The 16,426-nt window shown below is 43.4% G+C and overlaps 1 protein-coding gene across 1 annotated transcript in view; it reads left to right on the top strand.

Moving 5' to 3' along the window:
* Nucleotides 1-1,951: 1,951 nt before the first annotated feature.
* EP400 (E1A binding protein p400) overlaps nucleotides 1,952-16,426 on the top strand; it is an 88,155-nt gene continuing 73,680 nt past the window's right edge. The window contains 1 exon segment of the mRNA NM_001206859.1: nucleotides 1,952-3,274. Coding sequence (NP_001193788.1) covers nucleotides 1,952-3,274 — 1,323 coding nt within the window.

Below are 16,426 nucleotides of genomic sequence, written 5' to 3'. Positions count from 1 at the left end.
AGTGGGCTCCTGGCTTGATAATTAAGGCTGTTCTTTACTGTGGTCCTGGTTTCCCGTTTAGCTGTGCTTTCTGAGCTTCAGAGATAGTCAGCAGAGCAGAAAGTGCCTTCTAGTTTGAATAGGCACTGGTTTTTATGTTTTCTCAGCCTGTACTTGTGCATCCCATGAGTTCTGTAGCTTTTGATTTCATGTATATGTGTGTTTTAGCCAGGCGCCCAGGTCTGGGAGCTTTCATATAAATGTGTGTTTCCACTTTGTAAGCTTGTAACTTTTGGCATATAATGTTTTTCACCCCTTGCTATCTTCTCAGTGAGATAATAGTGATGCCCTCAAGATGAAAGGCATCACTTTCCTGCTTTTCCCGGGGGGGTGGGGGAGTGGTGGAAGGAACACCAGAGATGGGGAGCTAAGCGTGTCAGTGAAGACTGAGAATTTTAAATGGTGGGAGGGTATTTCTGTGTCTGTTTCCCAGCTACAGTGGGGTGCAGACAGGCTGAGGCTGTCGTTCTCTTCCCAGCGGGGTTCGTCCCCCTGCAGGCCTCGGGGCTCTGGCCGGATGTGACTTGTGAGCAGTCTCCCTGCTCCATCTCAGAATTGGCCTCCTCTCTCTCCATCCTCTGCTTTTTCTTGTCCTTTCTCCTGTCATTCCCTCTCCCACCTCCCCCTCTAGTCCACTGCACTCAGCAGTGTGGGGGCGTAAGCCCCTTCAAAGCCATGTCCCAGCTCCCAGAGAGTAGGTGAACCCCTGACCAGGACTCTCCTGGAATGGGGACTCGCTTGGAATGTGGATCCAAGTCCTGGCTGTTCCCCTCTCTCCTGAGGTTTTTTCCTGAAATCCCCACTCTGGATGAGCTTGTAAAGAAGGCTGAGGTGCAAGACTGACACCCAGACCAGGGCCTTCTCCCCAGGAACACAGTGTCTGCCTGGGATGGGGGCTGTGTGTGTTTACACTCAGGTAATGCCGAAGAATTGATGCTTTTGAACTGTGGTGTCTGGTGTTGGAGAAGACTCTTGAGAGTCCCTTGGACTGCAAGGAGATCCAACCAGTCCATTCTAAAGGAGATCAGTCCTGGTGTTCTTTGGAAGGACTGATGCTAAAGCGGAAACTCCAGTACTTTGGCCACCTCATGCGAAGAGTTGACTCATTGCAAAAGACTCTGATGCTGGGAGGGATTGGGGGCAGGAGGAAAAGGGGGCGACAGAGGATGAGATGGCTGGATGGCATCACCGGCTGGATGGCATCACCGACTCGATGGACATGATTCTAGGTGAACTCCGGGAGTTGGTGATGGACAGGGAGGCCTGGCGTGCTGCAATTCATGGGGTCGCAAAGAGTCGGACACGACTGAGCGTCTGAACTGAACTGAACTGAACCCAGGGGTATCTGCCTGGGCCATAGCACAGACGTTTATGAAAACTGCCGGCGAGTGAAGGGGTAGGGGCTCTGTTGTGGTGACACACAGTGGTGGCATGCGGTGGGCGTCACTGACTACCTCCTGGGCGCCGTCCCTCTTCTGGGAGAGACAGGCAGATCACCCCAGCCTGGCATGGAGCAGGGCTGCTCGCCTCCCCGGAAGAAGTGTGCAAGCCATGAGCGCCAGCTCTGAGTTCAGATCCTGCTGGCCTTGAGCAAGTAATGGCTAATTACCTTCCTCAGGAGCTGGTTGGGACCCACCTACTCCTGCCAGGCTGTCTTGGCCCCGGGCACAGCGAGACCCAGAAGGCCCTGCCCCTCCCCTGCCGAAGGAGGTGGTCTCCAGTGCCATCTCCTCAGGAAGACAGTGGTTTGTGTCAGATGCTGGTGGAAATATTCTTCAGAACCCCTGTCCTGGGCTGTTGAGTGGTACTGGGAACAAGTAGTGATCAGATAGTTTTATTTGTCCTTAAGTAACTTGATTTTAACTTTGATTTTTCAGGAGAACATTAAGTTGGATAAAAGAGGAGGGCGATCATGCACCATGGCAGCGGCCCTCAGAATGTCCAGCACCAGCTGCAGAGGTCAAGGGCCTTCGCCGGCAGCGAAGAAGAGCAGCAGGCCCACCCCAACCCCCCCCAGTCCCCCGCCACGCCCTTCGCCCCGGCGGTGAGCCCATCTGCACCCCAGTCCCCCGGTTACCAAGTTTCGCAGCTGATGAATCGGAGTCCTGTGGCCGGGCAGAACGTGAATATCGCCCTTCAGAATGTGGGGCCGGTGGTGGGCGGAAACCCCCAGATCACGCTGGCCCCCCTGCCGCTGCCCAGCCCCACTTCTCCAGGATTCCAGTTCAGCGCGCAGCAGAGGCGGTTTGAGCACGGGTCTCCATCGTACATACAGGTCACCTCGCCGCTGTCGCAGCAGGTGCAGACTCAGAGCCCCACCCAGCCTAGCCCCGCGCCAGGGCCGGGCCTGCAGAGCGTGCGGGCAGGTGCCCCCGGCCCCGGCCTGGGCCTCTGCAGCAGCAGTCCCACCGGGGGCTTCGTGGATGCCAGCGTGCTGGTGAGGCAGATCAGCCTGAGTCCGTCCAGCGGCGGCCACTTCGTGTTCCAGGAGGGCTCGGGCCTGGCGCAGATGGCCCCGGGCACTCAGGTTCAGCTGCAGCACGCGGGGGCGCCCATCACGGTCAGCAGAGAACGGAGACTCTCGCAGCCCCATGCGCAGTCTGGGGGTACCGTCCACCACCTGGGGCCTCAGAGCCCCGCGGCTGCGGGCGGGGCGGGCCTGCAGCCTTTGTCCAGCCCCGGCCACATCACCACGACGAGCTTGCCGCCCCAGATCAGCAGCATCATCCAGGGGCAGCTGATCCAGCAGCAGCAGGTGCTGCAGGGCCCACCACTGACCAGACCTCTGCTCCCCGGGGTTGGGGTAGGGGTTGGGGGGACTTCGGCGTTTGGGATGACGTCCCCACCGCCCCCCACCAGCCCTTCCAGGACCGCAGTGCCCCCGGGCCTCTCCAGCCTTCCCCTCTCGTCTGCGGGGAGCACAGGCGTGAGGAAGGCTCCCAGAAAGTTGGAGGAGATCCCCCCGGCCTCCCAGGAGCTGGCTCAGATGAGGAAGCAGTGCCTGGACTATCACTACAGGGAGATGGAGGCGCTGAAGGAGGCCTTCAAGGAGTACTTGATCGAACTGTTCTTCCTTCAACACCTTCAAGGGAACATGATGGATTTCTTAGCGTTTAAGAAGAAACATTATGCCCCTTTACAAGCTTATCTTAGGCAGAATGATTTGGACCTTGAAGAAGAGGAGGAGGAGGAGGAGGAGGAGGAGGAAGAGAAGTCTGAGGTTATCAACGATGAGGTGAGAAGCAGCGGGTCGTGCTATGTGGAGTTGAGTCTGCGCAACTTCAAATGAAAAGTAGTCTGTGAGCCTGGGGTGTGTATAAGATGCAGTCTCATGAGGATTTCATCCAGGAGTAAAATTGAAGAATGGATTTGCTTTTTCCTTCATGGAAAGAAAGGGCTGGTCTAGTTGGGAAGATGGGGCAGAGTGGTGCTGTGAGTAATGCTGGCTCATTTAGAACAGCTACACCTCCCTGGTTTGGAGAACTAACCTGTCGTGACCCAGCTTTACCCTATGCTCTTCAGGGTGTCTGGGCATTGCTCAGCCCTGAAGAGCCTGCAGAAGCCAGGGGCGTGGCCACCTTCCTGCTGATTCCCCAGATTTCACATTTTACTTCTGTAGGTCCACCGACTAAAAACAGCATGGATATCATTTTTAAAGAAAGAATTTGAATCACCAGCTTGTTACAGTGTATCAGATGAAATTTAAATAACTAGATATATTTTTAAGGTATCTTTATAAAATATGGTTATTACAGCAAAACAGAATTTTTTCAATTTGTAGATGTCTTAGATTTAAGATCATGTATTTAACTCACACTTTTGCAGATACCTACAGAATGATATTTAAGATAAGACTCTTTTTTAGGTGGTGAAAGTTTTGGGTGCCTGGAATGGGTGCTTAATCAATCCTCCCCGTTGGGATTTTTCAACGCCTCAGTGATTCTTAAGATGCTTTTATTTATACTCCTAAGAATGAAGCTGATCAGACAGGGTGACAGTGAGGTGACTGTGACGCACTGTTTTGTGCCTTTGTGTTGTGTACTGTACACTATGTTGGTGGGACTTACTTTGTTTTTTGATATAGCTAAAATGTAAATTTCTGTCAACTCTTCTGCAAAGAAATCAGCTTTTGATGAACAAAAGCTGGCCTCTTTGTTTATCTCCTCATTGGTATTTATTACGTGTGGCTTTGCCATTTGGTGTTTTCTTTAACACCCTTTCCAGGATGAACCATTTTTTCTTTTCTAAAAGGTTTATATGGTTTTTTTGAGGGTTTCCCCTCTGTTGCCATGAAATAGTGAAGTTCAGCTCTCTTTATGTTTGTACACCAATGTTGTCTGTGGGCCCAGTCCCCTTTATCTGTCATTGCCATTCTGACCTGCACGCAGTAGGCCAGGGTGAAACTGCCTCTGAAGTTGTCAGGGCTTTGCTACTTGAAGACTGTCTGCCATTCCCCTTTCTAAAGTTTGAAGTTAAAGAATCTAAGGATATTGTACTTATGATTTAAATTGGAGTTTCTGCAAGATTTGCAGTTGAGTTAGGGTGTTATGTTATAAATCTGTCATAAATTAATTCAGTGTCCTTTTACAGGATTTGATGCAAAAACATTCCATTTTTAAACACCAGAGATTGGTGAGCTGTCAGCAGTAAAATTCTAACAAGATTTTGAGCAGTCTTAAAAATTATGTTGCCTTTTTTTCTCAAAATATTTCCTCTCAGGTAAAGGTTGTGACAGGAAAGGATGGGCAGACTGGTACTCCTGTTGCTATAGCAACCCAGCTTCCTCCAAATGTTTCTGCTGCTTTTTCATCCCAGCAGCAACCATTTCAGGTACTTTTCGATGGTTCTAAAATGTAGTCTCATCCGAAACTTTTCCTCATCCAGATATTTTAACCTTCAATTTACTATTTGCTCTTCAGCATTTTTTTTTCCAGAGCCCATTCCTTATTTTAAAAAAGTAAAAAAGTCTTCCTGCATATAAAATTATACAACTAAATTGCATGAGTAAATGACAACACAGACCTTAATGCATTATTTTTTTGTGTGTTGACCTGTAACTCAGTAGTAGCTTCAGCATGCATGTCATCTAATACCTATAGTCCTGTTGAATGTGTGCTCAGGATTCCTGTGTGCTGTGTTTTCAATGTTGGTTCTTTCTTGTGTCTTTTATCTGTATTTTTGAGAACAGTGCAAACAGAGCAGAAAGAAAGATCATATAGATAACTTGCTATTTTCTGTAGCTGGAAGAAACCCGAAAGTAAAACATAGTTTTGAACTATCAGGACCTTAGGCTTCTAAATGGATGTTAATTGAATGCAGACTGATTAATTTTTGAAGATTAAGTCATTCAGTGTTATATTAATAAATGCCAAGAACCTAAAAGTACAGGTCAGAGTCTAGTCATTTTGGAATAGATTATGCTAGGTTCTGAAAGCAGTTTAATTTTGTGGTGGTATATCTTAAAATGCTTAATTTTTAATTTTGATATAATTTCAAATCCATATAAAAGTTACAATAACAGTACAAAGAACTCCCCTTTTATCCTGTACCCACATTCACCGGTGGTTAACTTCTTACCCCATTTGCATTATTTTCATTTTCTGTCTCTCATATGTACACACAGACACATTTCCCCCCAAACTGTTTGAGACTAAGTTGTGGACATCGTATTCGTGCTCTTGTATCCCTGAGTACTCGAGCATGTAGTATCAGGCACCAGTGTCATCTGGTCTAACCATGGTATGATAGTTCCAGAAATTTTACAGTAACTTTTACCATGACTAAACCACAACTCATGTGCAGATTTTATCTCTTGTTCCAGTGACTTCCTTTGTGTAGTTGTTTTTCCCCAGTCTGGGATCACCAATTGTGTTTAGTTTCATGCCTCTCTTTAATCTAGGTCGTCTTTAATCTAGGCTGACTCCTCACTCTTGGGAGGAGTCCTGGTCAGTTATTTTATAGAATGTCCTTTGACATGGGCCACTAATCTACCACCTCTTGATGAGCCTTGCCAGCATTAGTTGTCATGTTAAAGATGGCAAAGTGGATTTTCTAACTCCATTATTCCTTCTACATTCACTCGTTGGCATTCTGCTGCAATGTGAGCTTCCTTTTTTCTCCCATTCTTATGTTCATATGTGGATTCTTATTTTTATTTTTTTAGATTTATTTACGTATTTGGCTGTGCTGGGTCTTCATTGCTGTGTATGGGCTTTCTCTAGTTGCAGTGAGTGGAGGCTACTCTTCATTGCACTGCATAGGCTTCTCATTGCACTGCATAGGCTTCTCATGTTGTGGCGGCCTCTTGTGTTGTGGGGCATGGGCTGTAGACGCACGGGCTTCAGCAGTTGCAGTGCGTGGGCTCCCTTGTGCACAGGCTTAGTTGCTCTGAGGCATGTGGGATCTTCCCAGACCAGGGATCGAACCCATGTCCCTTGCATTGGCAGGTGTATTCTTAACCCCTGGACCACCTTGGAAGTCCCTTATTTAAACTTGCTTAATTCAGTAAAATTCATTTTTTTGGGTGCATAGTTTGGTGAGTTTTGTCAAGTGCCTCAAGTTGTATAACCACCACCACACAAGAAACAGTTTTCTCATCCCCCAGGTGTTCTCATGCTACATCTTTGTCATCAAATTCTCTCCCTCCCTTAACCTTTATTCTCTGTCTCTATGATTTTTCCTTTTCTGGAATAAAATGTAAATAGAATCATATAGTTTATGCTGCATTTTCAGTCTGGCTTCTTTCATGTAGCGTGATGCATTTGAAATTCAATTCATATTGTTGAATTTACCAATTGTTTCTTTTTTTGCTGAGCAGTATTCTGTTGTATGAATGTTCCCTACTTTGTTTATCCGTTCACCCTTTGAAGGACTTTGGGTTGTTTCCAGTTGTTGGCATATCTAGGAGACAGATTGCTGGGTTGTTAATAAGTATACATTCAGTTTTATATGAAACTGACAAACTTTTCCACAGTGGCTGTTCCATTTCGCGTTCCCACTAGCCATGAATGGGAGTTCCTATTGTTCTGCATCCTCCCCTCTGTTTGTTCTTGTCAGTTTTCTTTTGTTGTTATTCTAATACTTTAAGTAGTGGTTTTAATTTTTATATCTAAAGACTAATGATGTTGAAAACAACTTATCTTGTGTTCATTTGGCATTTGTATATCTTCTTTGGTGAAGTATCTGTTCATTTCTTTCACCATTTTTTCCCCTATTGAGTCATTTGCTTTATTGTTGCATTTGAGAACTCTTTATACAATTTGGATGTAAGCTTTTTGTCAGATACAAATTTGGAAATATTTTTCTCTTCATTCTCTGCCTTAGCTTCTTTTATATTGTTTTTTTATAGAGCAAAAATTTTGAGTTTTGATGCAGTCTCTTTTACCATTTTTATCTTTTATGTATTGTGCTTTTGACATTTATCTAAGAACTCTTTGCTCAACCCAGGGTCACAAAAATTTCCTCTGGTTTTTTTCCCCTCAGATCAGATCAGATCAGTCACTCAGTCGTGTCCGACTCTTTGCAACCCCATGAATCGCAGCATGCCAGGTCTCCCTGTCCATCACCAACTCCCGGAGTTCACTGAGACTCACGTCCATCGAGTCAGTGATGCCATCCAGCCATCTCATCCTCTGTCGTCCCCTTCTCCTCCCGCCCCCAATCCCTCCCAGCATCAGAGTCTTTTCCAGTGAGTCAACTCTTCACATAAGGTGGCCAAAGTACTGGAGTTTCAGCTTTAGCATCATTCCTTCCAAAGAAATCCCAGGGCTGATCTCCTTCAGAATGGACTGGTTGGATCTCCTTGCAGTCCAAGGGACTCTCAAGAGTCTTCTCCAACACCACAGTTCAAAGGCATCAATTCTTTGGCGCTCAGCTTTCTTCACAGTCCAACTCTCACATCCATACACGACCACAGGAAAAACCATAGCCTCGACTAGACGAAATTTGTTGGCAAATTAATGTCTCTGCTTTTGAATATGCTATCTAGGTTGGTCATAACTTTCCTTCCAAGGAGTAAGCGTCTTTTAATTTCATGGCTGCAGTTCACCATCTGCAGTGATTTTGGAGCCCAGAAAAATAAAGTCTGACACTGTTTCCCCATCTATTTCCCAAGAAGTGATGGGACCAGATGCCATGATCTTCGTTTTGTGAATGTTGAGCTTTAAGCCAACTTTTTCAGTCTCCACTTTCACCTTCATCAAGAGGCTTTTTAGTTCCTCTTCACTTTCTGCCATAAGGGTGGTGTCATCTGCATGTCTGAGGTTATTGATATTTCTCCTGGCAATCTTGATTCCAGCTTGTGTTTCTTCCAGTCCAGCGTTTCTCATGATGTACTTGATGTATTTTCATTTTTATAAAAATACATGATGTATTTTCCCCCCTAGAAGTTGTATAGTTTTATGTTTTACATTTAGGTCTGTGATCCATTTTGAGTAAAGTTGTTGTTGTTGTTGTACTGAGTCTTTGTTGCTGCGCACAGACTTTCTCTAGTTGCAGCTACTCTAGTTGCTGTGCGGAAGCCTCTGTCCATGCTGGCTTTTCCTGTTGAAGGGCACAGGATCCAGTGTCCGTGGGCCCAGTAGTTTTGGCACGTGGGCCTAGTTGCCCTGCAGCATGTGGGATCTTCCCAGACGAGGGATTAACCCATGTCCCCTGCATTGGGAGGCAGACTCTTAGCCCCCGGACCACCAGGGAAGTCCTTGAGTAAAATTTTGTGTAACATGCAAGCATAGCTAGAGGTTTTTTTCTTCACATATTGATAGTTAAGCACCATTTCTTAAAAATGCTATCTTGTATAAAAAACAAACAAAAAAACAAAAATGCTATCTTGTATCTGCTGAGTTGACTTTGCATCTTTGCTAAAAATCCCATCTGTTGGGTCTGTTTCTAGGCTCTCTTCTCTTGCATTGATCTATATATCTTGTTGGTAATACCATACTGTCTTTACTACTGCAGCTTTATAGTAAGCCCTGAAATCAATATTGTTCTCTTCAGCTTTGTTCTTTTTCAAAATTGTTTTGGTCATTCTGGTTCCTTTCACTCTTTATATACATTTTAGAATCAGCTTGTCCGTATCTGTTGCATTGACTCGGTTGATCTGTTTGGGGTGAAGTAATATCTTCACAACATTCAGTCTTCCAGACCAGGAATATGATATATTTCTCCATTTATTTTTGTCTTCTTTGATTTCTTTCATCAATATTTTACAGTTTTCAGCATGCACATTCTAGGCACATTTTGTTAGATTTCTGTCCATAAAGTCTAGTTTTTCTGTGGTTCTATAGATGGTACTTAACTTGAAAAATTATTTTCTAGTTGTTTATTACAAGTATATGGGAATACAGTGAGTTATACAACCTTGCAAAAAACTCGTTTATTAGTTTTAGGAGCTTTTTTGTAGATCCCATGGAATTTTCTACCTAGAGAAATCATGTTTGCAAAGAAAGTAAGATTTATGTTTTCCTGTTTATATGCCTTTTTTTTTTTTTTTTTCTTTTTCTTGCCATGTTGCACTAGCATGGACTTCCACTGTGAGGCTGAATAGGATTGGTAAGAACAGACATTCTTACCATGTTGATCTTAGGAGGAAAGCATTTAGTCTTTCACCACTAAGTATGATGTTAGCCATAGATTTTGTAACTATCCATTATCAAGTTAACGAAATTCCTTTTTTCCTAGTATTTGTCATGAATGGATGTTGAATTTTGTCAAATACTGTTTCTGCATCTAGTTACCTAATCATGTGATGTTTCTTTTTTGGTGTAGAAATGATGAATTATATCACATTAAGGTATAATTTGTAAGCAGGGACTACACAGATCTCAAGTGTTACAGTTTGTTGAGTTTGACAAGTGACCATGTAACCCATGCATATATTGAGATGTTCACTTCCATCAAGTCTTCTCATGTCCCTGCCAGCCATCTGCTACCCAGCTCCCAGCCCATTTTATTCCTGTTTATTCTACTACTACTGTTGATTTATCTTTAAGGTGTATTTTGACTGCACTGGGTGTTAGTTGCAGCATGAGGGATCTTTGCTGCATCATATAGGATCTTTTGTTGCTGTGCATGCACTCTAGTTGGAGCACACAGGCTTAATTACTCTGAAGCATGTGGGATCTTAGTTCCCCAACCAGGGATTGAACCTGCGACCCTGGTGGTGCTAATGGTAAAGAACCCACCTGCCAATGCAGATTAGACATGGGAGACTCAGATTCGATCCCTGGGTCGGGACGATCACCTGAAGGAAGGCATGGCAATCCACTCCAGTATTCTTGCCTGTACCGCAGCAAGCGAGGCCATGCTCTAGAGCCCATCAGTGGCAACTACTGGAGCCCCCGCACCTAGAGCCTGTGCCGTGCAATAAGACAAGCCAATGCAATGAGGAGCCCTCTCAACACAACTAGAGAGTGCCCCCGACCACTGCTTGCCACAACAACTGAGCCAAGCGGGCCGCAGTCTATAAGGTTGCGCAGAGCTGGATATGACTAAAGCAACGTAGCGTGCATGCATGCCCCTGGTATTGCAAGGCGGATTCTTAACCACTGGACCACCAGGGTAATCCCTCTTACTGTTTATTTTGATATTCAGTTTCTCTGTAATTTGACCAATGAGAGCCCTTTCAGACAGGCTCTATATACTTTTGACACATCCCTGTCACTCTCTGAGTACTTCCTTACCTTCTGGCACAAAATATTGAAAGTTTGTCTTCCATATGCTTTGATTCAGTCCAGGAATCAGTCATTTCTGTAAGGAACCTGGTTCCATTTAGTGGGGAATAATCATTTGAACCCAGTATTTAAGTGCTTGTGGTAATGAATGTGATACATTTTCTAAATTGGAAATTGTCAGAAAATTTATCAGTGAAACGTCTTTCCTATTAGTGCTTAGAAGAATGTAATATATCAATGCATTTATAAACCACATTGATAAATATTTTTGTAAGGACAGTGGGACAGTGAAAGGCAGAGAGTACCCGTAAACCTAGGTGCATGATCTCCACAATGACATAAATTAAACCCTCCAATTTACTATTATACTAACCAGATTGCCGGATTAAAATTGGACAGAATCTGTTGATTTAGGTTTGTGGAAGTCTCTTCCACTTAAACAAAATTATTTGTTTATTTGCTTATTTGTATTTATTTATTTTTAGCTGCACTGGGTCTCTGTTGCTGCACAGGCTTTCTCTAGTTGTGGCAAGTGGGGATTGGGGCCACTCTCTAGTTGTGTTGTGAGGGCTCCTCATTGCCTTGGCTTTCTTGTTGCAGGGCAAGTCTCTAGGTGCGGGGGCTCCAGCAGTTGCCATTGATGGGCTCTAGAGTGTGGCCTCGGTTGTTGTGGTACACGGCATGTGGAATCTTCCTGGGTCAGGGATCAAACTTGTGTCCCCTGGGTTGGCAGGTGGATTCTTAACCACTGGACTACCAGGGACGTCCTCTCATCCACCTTTTTTTTTTTTTTTAAATATTTATTTATTTGGCTACAGCTGGTCTTAGTTGCACCATGTGGGATCTAGTTCCCTGACCAGGGATTGAACCCAGGCCCCCTGCATTGGGAGCACGGAGTCTTAACCACTGGACTACCAGAAAAGTCCCTTCTTATTCACTTTTGATGGGAGTGTAGCGTGAAAACATTTCACACGATCTGGAGAAGGTGAACGTGGGCAGGCCCTTTGACCCAAACAGCGTACTCTAAGGATACTCTTGTGTTTGTGAGCTGGAAAACATATCTAATAATGTTCCCAGCAGCATTGTTTATGATAACCCCAAACTGGAAAGAAGCAAAATGTCCACCACAGCAGAACAGATCAATTGGTTGTGCACACTCATATGTTCTGTATGAGTAATCAGTGGTAAAAATGAGTGAGTGGGTGTGGGTGGGCCTCAGCAGCACCATGTGGAGCAGAAGGGGCTACAGGAGAGCCCAAGGGCAGCGTTCTTCAGTTAAAGTTCAGTAGGAAGCAAAGTGTTAGTCACTCAGTCGCGTGCCATTCTTTGTCACCCCATGGACTGTGTAGCCCGCCAGGCTCCTGTGTCCGTGGAATTCTCAAGGTGAGAATACTGGAGTGGGTAGCCATTCCCTTCTTCAGGGTAGATTCCCAACCCAGGGATCAAACCCAGGTGTCCTGCATTGCAGGTGGATTCTTTACCATCTGAGCCACCAGGGAACCTTCTTGACCTGTATGCAGGTCAAAAAGCAACAATTAGAACTGGACATGAAACAACAGACTGGTTCAAAATTGGGAAAGGAGTATGTCAAGGCTGTATATTGTCACCTTGCTTATTTAACTTAAATACACAGTACATCAAGTACATCATGCGAAATGCTGGCCAGTCTGAATGAATCACAAGTTGGAGTCAAGATTGCTGGGAGAAATATCAACAACCTCAGATATGCAGATGATACCACTTTAATGGCAGAAAGTGAAGAGCAACTAAAGAGCCTCTTGATGAGGGTGAAAGAGAGAGTGCAAAAGCTGGCTTAAAACTCTACATTCAGAAACTTAAGATCATGGCATCTGGTCCCATCACTTCATGGCAAATAGAAGGGGAAGAAGTGGAAACAGTGACAGATTTTATTTTCTTGGGTTCCAGAATCACTGTGGACGGTGACTGCAGCCATGAAATTAAGACACTTGCTTCTTGGAAGGAAAGCTATGAAAAACCTAGACAGTGTATTAAAAAATAGACACATCACTTTGCCAACAAAAGTCTATATAGTCAGAGCTGTGGTTTTTCCAGTAGTCAGGTGTGGATATGAAAGTTGGACCATAAAGAAGGTTGAACACTGAACAATTGCTGCTTTTGAATTGTGATGCTGGAGAAAATTCTTGAGAGTCCTTTGGATTGCAAGGAGATCAAAGCAGTCAATCCTAAAGGATATCAACTCTGAATATTCATTGTAAAGCCTAATGCTGAAGCTGAAGCACCAATACTTTGGCCACTTGATGCAAGAGCTGACTCATTGGAAGAGACCCTGATGCTGGGAAAGATCGAAGGCAGAAGGAGAAGGGGACGGCAGGTGATGAGATGGTTAGAGAGTTTCACTGATTCAGTGGACATGAGTTTGAGCAAACTCTGGGAGGTAGTGAAGGACCGGAAAGCCTGGCCTGCTGCCGTCCATGGGGCCGCCAAGAGTCAGACACGAGTAGGCGACTAAACAAGGAAGCAAAACCAAACGCAGCATGGAGTGGAACGTGGCCTGTGGGTTTTGGCACCAGGAGGAAACGGTCACCCGTGGATCAGGTGGCCAGTACCTGGTGGGCCAGGGGATCCTTTCATAGTGCACCAGGTCTCCAGGGCATGAAGCCTCAGGATCAGTACATGGGTGTTATTACTTTGTAAACTTATAAGTCTTTCTACTTAGCGTTTTATTATGAAAAATTTCAAATAGAGAAAAACAGTGTTCAGTGAACATTCATATCCCACGATTTAAATTCTCTGGTAACTTTTGGGGAAGTCCCAGTTCAGAACTGTTTATGTTAATATATATTAATTTCTGTTTGCTTCTCAAAGATTTTGAGGTAGTATTTTTTCTTTTTGGCTTCACCATGCAGCTTGCAAGATCTTAGTTCCCTGACCAGTGAAAACCTGGCCCCATGACAGTGAAAGCGACGAGTCATAACCACTGTACTGCCAGGGAATTCCCCCAGATGGTTTTTATTACAGTTATTTAGATCTTAAAGAAATTCTAATTGGAGATTATTTGTCAGTGATTATAATGTTAAAGGAAATGAATAATAGAGTTCTGTAACCTTATCTCAACTATTGATTTTTTTTCCATTTAGAAAAATTTTATTGAAAAATAGTTGATAAACTGATTTCAGTTATATACACATGTATATATAGATGTATATAGATATTTGGTTTTTTTTTTTTTACATTTTCTTCCATTATAAATTATTACAAGACATTAAAAATATAGTTCCCTGTGCTGTACACTAGGTCCTGGTTGGTTATCTGTTTTATATAGAGTAGTGTGTATATTTTAATCCTAAATTTCTAATTATCCCCCAACTATTGATTTTTTTATTTTTATATGTGTGTTCATGTTTTTATGTGTATAGTTAAAAGTTTATAGTTATAAAGTGGTAGCTTAACTTGATTTAATAGACATACTTGCAGAAAGAAGGCATGAGTGATTTGTTTGTGCTTTCCTCTCCTTTATCCTTACTGAAGAATAACCTTGGGGAGACTTCTTTTTAGAATCTTGAATTGAGAGACAAAGTCCTGTCTACTTACAAGTAGTTCTTTTCTTTTTCAGGCACTTAGGAAGGTCATCATCTCACTGACCATGTCCTTTTCTTTCACCCAGCCCTATAGTCCCCATGGTGCCACTCAGCTTACATGTGTTGTTTAAATTGGATAGAAATTTACCCATTGGTAACCAGCTGGTTGTTAATACAGCAGTTGGTCTTAATTTCTTCCTCCAGAGTAACATAAGTCTGCTTTTCTTTTCTGACAGCTACATCCCCAGTTCCTTCAACTGTTCTTTTTTATTCTCCCCCATAAGTATTTTTTTTTTAATTTTTTAAAAGAGTTCTAATATATGATTGTTATTTAAAATCAAATTGGTATTTTAAAGACAGCAGTGTCTTTCCCATTAAAATAGTCATGAAGACGTATAAGAGGAAATTAAAAATCATTCTGAAAACCAAGAAACAGTGGCTATCAGGAATTAGGCCAAGACAAGTGTCTTTGATGACGTAGTCTTTTATGTTTAATGAAGTGTAATTTGTCAGCTTCTTCATATGAATGTCCAGTCTTGTAGCTCATTTGGTTGTAAAGACTTCTCATTGGGTTTATGTTGCTTTGGAGTCTTCAGGAACTGACAGGGTTGTGTGCGTCTGAGTCCCCCTCTGGGCTCTCTGCTCAGTTTTTACCTGTCACCCATCCTTCAGCAGCATTGTGCTGCTCTGGTGTCCACACCCTGTGGTGAGTCCTGAAGTCCAGTCCTTTTCTAGTTCTTCTCTCAAGAATCTGTTTACAGTTCACTGACCTCTGCATCCCCACTCTACTGTTCAGCCTATCGAATGAATTTTTTAAATTTCAGACACTTTTTCAGTTCTAAAATCTCTGTTTGGTTCTCTTTTTATTTTTTTGCTGAAATTAATTTATTTACAGTGTTTCTGGTGTAAAATGATATATATATTCTTTTTCAGATTGGTTCTATTTTTTAATAATTATTTTTTTTTCTGTGAAGATAGCCTCTCATCCTTCGTAAAAACATACTTTTATGTCCTTGGACATACTTATTAAAAGCTGCTATGAAATCCCTGCTGCTAATTCCAGCACGTGAATTGTCTAGGGGTTGGTGTCCATCGATTTGTTTTCTGAGTATGATTCATGTTTTGTCTCTTTGTGTTTTGAAGTAATTTTGAATTGGATCATGGGTGTTGTGAATAATAGGTTGCAGAGACTCTGAGTTCTGTTAATATAATATTCTTCTGAAGAGTATTGATGGTTTTGCTTTCACATTTAGTTAACGTGATTGAACTGAGACAGTGAACCCTGTCTCCTGAGATCTCAGTGTAGTTATGCTGGCCTGTGCTTGGAGCCTTGGCACGAGTGTGGTTTAGGAGGCAGCCAGAGATCAGGCTCCAGCTGCCCCTTGTGGTGATTCCCCCTCACTCACTTCTGCTGTGGTCTCCTGTTCTCCAGCCTAGTGGTCTTCAAGCCAGTGAGGCCCTCTGTCTCTGGGTCTGAGGCCTGCCTTGTGCCAAATGCCATAAGCCCAGAAACCTCTGCTATTGATAGTTCCAGTTCCTCCGTGCAAGTATCGAGTTCCATCCTGTATCTGCACACCTTTTCACATTTTTTATATTTCTTTTAGAGTTAATGTGTTTGGCCCAATGGGAAGTTCTTGGCCATTACTGAACACAGAACCCTGTACCAGTTTCTTTTATTGAAAACAAAACAAAACACCCTCTTTTTGCTTACAGAAGTAATACATTTTCATTGTAAAACATTTGGAAAATTTAGAAAAAGTGCACACACACAAATTATAAATTGATTATAATCTTATCCCCAAAGATAACCACTGTTCACATATTGTCTGTTTTTTTATATCATTCTTTTCTCTCCTTCTCCCTCCCTTCCTCCCCCCATCTTTGTTACATGTAAACAGGGGTGGGGTGGAGTGCTTGCTTTGCCTTTTCATTACTGAGTCCCTGTACCATGTGAGGCAACACCTGCTGCATGGCTGGTCCTGGTGGTGTAGTACCCATTCCTAGATGTCAAGGATCAACAACCGCTCTCACAGGCAGGTACTTTGTTCAGACATCTATAACTTGCATTTAAAATGCCTTGATAAGTAGAGTAGATATAGTTTAATTATTTAAAAATAATTAGCAACTGTTAACCTCATTTTTAGCATTCAGTATCTC

This window comes from Bos taurus, chromosome 17 (assembly GCF_002263795.3).
Source record: "Bos taurus isolate L1 Dominette 01449 registration number 42190680 breed Hereford chromosome 17, ARS-UCD2.0, whole genome shotgun sequence".
Lineage (NCBI taxonomy): Eukaryota > Metazoa > Chordata > Mammalia > Artiodactyla > Bovidae > Bos > Bos taurus.
The sequence above is the reverse complement of the archived record's forward strand: the minus strand, read 5'-3'. Positions and strand labels throughout refer to the sequence as shown.